The following is a 5755-nucleotide window of genomic DNA, read 5'->3' on the forward strand; positions in this document are numbered from 1 at the left end:
AACTTTGGAATACTACGACATACATACTACGATTTGGGACACACTAAATACAATTTCAGAGACTATTTAGGATGGTTAGTATGTGAATTGGAACGCAGCTATGGTAGTGTTCATATAGTCATTAGTCATGGTTGTGATATATATTATTTCCTACCTGTTATCCTAAATGTAACAAATTAAAAGTTATTTTCCTTCTCTCATTCAGGTTTTTATCGATGCGGCCCGACATCTGTCAATGCCGTCAAAGAGGGAGAGCTCAGCTATCCGTTCGATGCAAAGTTTGTCTATGCAGAGGTAAGAAACATGTACATTTTCTTGATATTTGTACCTTTAGATTTACTTACCACTTCTTTGGTTTCCAAGGTCTTAAAATCGTTGTGCGTACAAAATGAAAAAAACAAAACCCTCTTTCTTCTGATTCCAGCTGAATAGTGATGTGATTTACCGTAAATCTGATAAGTATGGAAATTTGAATGTCGCCTCTGTTGACACCACGTATGTGGGAAAGCTCCTCGTGACTAAAGGCGTGAACAGTAACGCCTATGTGGATGTCACTTCTAACTATAAATATCCAGAAGGTAAGCTTCATTTGGTTCAAAAACACCTGACATGGGTTACACATAGCTCACACATTCCCTGTGAAATCTTTCAACCTTTTTCCTGACTCCAGGCAGTAACCAGGATAAGCAGGCCATGCAGAGAGCAGAGAGTCGTGGCATTCCTTCCAGGGATTACTTGCCAACCACTGACGCAGGTGTGACCATCGATCTACAGGCCGACAACGTCAAAATTGGCGACAACTTCCAGCTGACGCTAAACATTAACAACCAGACCAGCCAAACCTGCACCATCAGTGCCTCCATCGCTGGCTGTGTGTCATATTACACCGGCGTCACCAGCACGACCTTTCAGATTGTAAACAAAACTGCAACTGTGAATCCCCGGAACAGTGAGTCTGACTTTTCAAGATTGTTGTAGATTTAGGTCACAGAAATAACATTTCTCTGTGTAACTTCTGAAAATCATTTCCCAGCCGCAAAAGTGATGATCAATGTTCAAGGTGCTGACTACATGCCCTACCTGGTGGAACAGGCCAACTTGCTCTTTGTGGTGAACGGGCGCATCCAGGAAACCGGCGTGGCCATTTCGACAATGAAAGTTGTCACTCTGCGTCCTCCCAATGAACTCATAATAAAGGTATACATCCTCCAGAACCAATTGAAGAGGAACACGTGTGATATATTTCATACTTTATGTTAGTTAACAGCAAGGCCGTAACCATGTCTTGAACATTGGGGCGAACCAATTTTTTTAAAAGCCTATAGAAACAGAACAGTGAAGCACATTCTAGGTCTAGTTCTAGATGAGAAATAATCATTTTGAACTTTTTGCAACTAATATATGCATGCAAATATATACTTTTATTTGTATGCCTAATATGCCGAAAAACATTTCTTGTCTTTTCACACTCAGGAATTCCGTGAAACACATAAATGCATGGCCATATTTAAGAAAAAAGTAGAGTAGTTTGCATCACTGGATATTACTGTCAACCCGCTTCTGTGAGCCGCAAACCCCGCCTACTTTTATTTGATTGGCTATCTCAATCATTTTGACCAGAGCCATATAATAATAGAGTTGCGTCACTCTTTGATCTCGCCGACATAATATTAACACAATATGTGCATCGACTTCGACTAGGCTTTACAGTAGCATTTTATTCTGGGGAGAGATAAAGAAGAGATAACGTTAATGTTTTTTTTTTAGTGATCTGGTTATATAATTTGGGTCATGTGAGTGCATGATTTTACAGCGTTGAGTGTTGTAGCCTATCACGGGCATTTCTGTTGAAAATAATGACCAGTCATATGTTTAATTTACCAGGAATGAGAATCCATAACGATTAAAACAAATTTTATACAGTCTCTAAACGCTGAATGAATTTTAGTGCAAGTTTACGTTTTACATGAATCTTCCCATCATAACAAACAAAGCACAGAGACAATTTAAATAAAGATTTATTGTGAAGTTTAGAAGTTTTTGGTTTTCTTGAGACTTTGTGATTTTCCCTACAATTAGCCTATATATTTAACACTTCAGTACAAATAAAGTAACAAAAATAGATATTTAAATGTTATAATAGTGATTTGATGATCTATAAAAATTCATAAAAAAAGAGAAAAATGAGCAAATAAGTGTTCCTCTTCCGCCACCTACTGGTTAGTGATAATTTCTTTTATAATTTAAATGTTGTTAACGTCCGAATGTTATTTTATGATACTCGATAGCCTACACAACAGGTGAATATAAATTAAGGATTCTAGCATATGCAGAATTTACCCCAAGAAAGAAGTTTTAAATAGTGTTTAAAAAAACCGGGCAACCAATTTAATTCAACTCTTTTTATCCAGGCGTTACTCATATTCATTATTCATAGGCGTTATACGTTATTCCTTGAATGGGCTACTTCATAGAAACGCTTTGGACAGAAGGATCTCAGAGAGACTGAAAACTGTTGAAATATGACAGATAGCATCTGGATATAGTGGCTGTTGCAGTGCTGCTCACGTTATCTAACTGCAGTTAGAGTCTAACCATCTATTATAACAATAAACATTAACTATAACGTGCTTCATAAAATACCACTTCTATTAATATTCCTGAGAGGTCAACTAATGGCATAAAATCTCAAAATATGCAGTCATTTCATCAATTTGCCAGCGAGTGTGCTTGAGATACACTGAAATGAATGGGGTTCAATGCTGGAAATATTGGTCGCTCCACGACACGCTTTACTTCTGCATTCCTCAGTTCCTATGGAAGTCTATGGGAGTGTCGTGACTCTGTTTTTCAACGGCTCTGATTTTGACATTGATGAACGCTGTTAGACCGCTGCAGCTGACCAGGCTAGAAATGTAACATTTAAACCTTTTTGTCTTCCTAACAACATACAGATTGCCGTGTAATTTCAAATATTAGGGGGACAATTTGGCCATTTTGGAGGGGACTCCCTCATTGTCTATGGTGGTTATGGTCCTGGTTAACAGTTGTCATTATAATTCATCAACAGGTCACTGGAGTGCCCCGGGTTGGCAAGGAAATGATGGTCATTGTGTCATTCCGGAATTCCTTTAATTTCATCCTGAAAAACGTTCAGCTCCGCCTTGATGCACTTGGCCTGATACCGACCAGAATTAAGTCATACGAGTAAGATTTTTATTTTTTCCATTATTCAGACATTACCAGCAAGTTATGAGATGACTAAACACAATAAAACACAATATTGTAATACTGCAAGATGTCTATAGATCTACAGAGAGTTGTACAAACAATGTGTGTGTGCACTGTAAGCTTATACAGGTTGATTGAACTTAAACAATTTATGGAAACTCGTTGCCCTAAAAAAGTTAATTTTGTCTTGTTGAAAAAACAAAACATTTCCAGTTTAATGTACTTAAGATTTCAACAGCATTTAATTAAAAACTTTTAGTTAATTGAACTAAAACTAACTTAAATTTTAGGTCACCATGATGCAGATGAGTGTTCGTTTTAGTTGGGCTCTTGCCGCAATGCATGCTGGGACCCATGGGGGAGTTTTGATTGGTGGTACCCAGCATGCACTGCAGCATGAAGCTTTTCATTGTCACCATTGTTGAGATTCATACGCAGATTCTTGATGTCTGCATGTGTTTAAGTAATGCCGTAGATTTAAACCTTTTGAGCACTACATGGTTTTAAAATCTTGAATATTATTCAATTACCATAACAGTGCTGGATCTCATGTTATAAAATAACATTAATAACATCACGTAAACACAAAATTGATAACACATTACCTCTATAAACAGAACATTTTAGTGTGATTGAGATTAGTGATTCAGCTTCTACATGATGATGTCATCATCATCAATACAGTAAGTCAAAGTCACCTGATCACATTTTCTCTTTGGCTTGTCTTGGCATAACTAAAGTGTTTTTTTAAACACACAGTTAAAGCAGCCAAAGAAAAGAAAATACTAATGTTAAAGAGCCAAGGGTCAACTAAAACAAACACTTATCTCCATCATGGTCAGACAGAAATAAAGCCAGTCTGGTTAGTGATGTGTGAAGCTGGTAATGCTGTTGGTGGAGTTGTTTAATCCTCCTCTGCTGAGATCTTCAGAGATTTAATGTCTTCTTTTATCTTCTGTTGATTTATTTAGTTATTTCAAAATGAAAACCTTAAACAAAATAAATTGTTTAAATAAAGTCAACAGTATCGTAAAATAATTTTTTGAGTGTAAACACAGCCTAAACTTACATTTTGTTTTACTGGCTAACTGTTATACATCTAATTTATTAGGGATTAATAATGTATTAGCTGTTTGAGACCAAAATGTAAAGTTACAAGGCCTATACTGAAGCAAACGTTGATAAAAATGCGTGCAGCTGCATCCATGCCTGACTTCAGTTCAAAGAGCCAATCAGCATCTTCCTTGTATTGCGTTGTATTGACAACCGACTAAAATAGGCTTCTTTAAGTACATTTAATCTAAACAATTAAATAGAATGAAAAAAATCATGCAAATCGTACAACAAACGAAAAACATTTAGTCATTGAACAAATCTGTTGGAGTTTATGTTTATTGTACCTAAATAATTTGAATTAAAACAATTTCAGGGATAACAGTGTGTCCCTGGTAAACCCTACCTTATGAGGACAAAATCCCCACAAAGATGTTATTATCCAAAATCCTCATGAGGAAAACAGTGTATAAATCGTACTAAGTGCTGTTTTTTCTAGTGTGATGGGTAAGGTTCGTGTAAGGGGAGAGTATATACACAGTTTGGACAGTATAAAAACCATTATGCCTATGGAAAGTCCCCATAAAACATGAAAACCCAATGCGTGTGTTTTTATCTGCATGCATTTACACTATATCCATTTCCACTTGCAGCCAGATTGCACCTGGTGGCTCAGTGCAATTCACTGAAGCGATCACCCCTGTGACTCCTGGGAAGAAGGTGCTGATAGGGCTCCTGGACTGCCCTGCACTGAGGCAGGTCACCAATTACCTGGAAATCAACGTGCAGCCATGAGGGAATGAGAGAGAAAAGACAGAGAAGAAAGAGAGAAAGGATGGATTGGAAAGGGTTCCCAGTACCATTTTGGTGTGTTGCTTTGCTTTCTTCACTAATATTGATCAAAATACGAAACTAATGTTCATTCATTTTCTTTACAAACCAATCATACGGAATACAAGCATTTTAAGCAAAATCTCAGTTGGTCATTAAGTACCAATGGCTCAGTCCCAAATGGAACCGCGAGTCTTCCTCCGAGTCCACACTTTTGTGACGTAATGCTGCTTTGATTGCCTGCTCAATCGAGGGCACATCGGCTGCAAAGTGAGCACCCTTCTAAAACATAAAATGATAAATGGGACATCCTACGATCTTGTCCTCAAGACCGCAAGTGCACATGAAGTGTGCCCTTTGGGACAGGGCCAACGAATGTTTCCGTGGGTGTGCGAAACTTTCGCAAGCTCACATAAACAGGAAACATTAAGGTGTAAGAATCTCTTTCACGCTCAGATTTTCAAGTATGAAATATAATGAAATATATACTCTGAAATTACTCATGAATCTAAATTACATATGACTTGTTTTGTTGTGTAACTCAATTAACTCACTGTATTAAATCACAATATATTTCTGATTTCCTCTGCTACAATGCCTGTGTTTTACTCATGTGAACTAACAATAAACCTTTAGCATG

At 37.3% G+C, this 5755-nt stretch overlaps 1 protein-coding gene across 1 annotated transcript; it reads left to right on the forward strand.

The window, feature by feature from the left end:
* The first annotated feature begins 592 nt into the window (after positions 1–592).
* Positions 593–5755, forward strand: LOC307119870 (coagulation factor XIII A chain-like). Its single transcript, XM_079806577.1, has 4 exons — positions 593–949; positions 1034–1197; positions 3071–3207; positions 4938–5755. The coding sequence occupies exons 1-4, from the start codon at positions 694–696 to the stop codon at positions 5077–5079; spliced, it is 699 nt and encodes a 232-aa protein (XP_079662703.1). The 5' UTR covers positions 593–693; the 3' UTR covers positions 5080–5755.

Source organism: Gobio gobio, assembly GCF_949357685.1.
Source record: "Gobio gobio genome assembly, chromosome: 23".
Taxonomy (NCBI): domain Eukaryota; kingdom Metazoa; phylum Chordata; class Actinopteri; order Cypriniformes; family Gobionidae; genus Gobio; species Gobio gobio.

Bases quoted from the DNA above. Each gene is read 5' to 3' on its own strand.
- LOC307119870 (XM_079806577.1), top strand. From the start codon at position 694: ATGCAGAGAGCAGAGAGTCGTGGCATTCCTTCCAGGGATTACTTGCCA. The intron at 950-1,033 runs GTGAGTCTGACT...ATCATTTCCCAG, and splicing joins AACTGTGAATCCCCGGAACA to CCGCAAAAGTGATGATCAAT. The intron at 3,208-4,937 runs GTAAGATTTTTA...TTCCACTTGCAG, and splicing joins ACCAGAATTAAGTCATACGA to CCAGATTGCACCTGGTGGCT.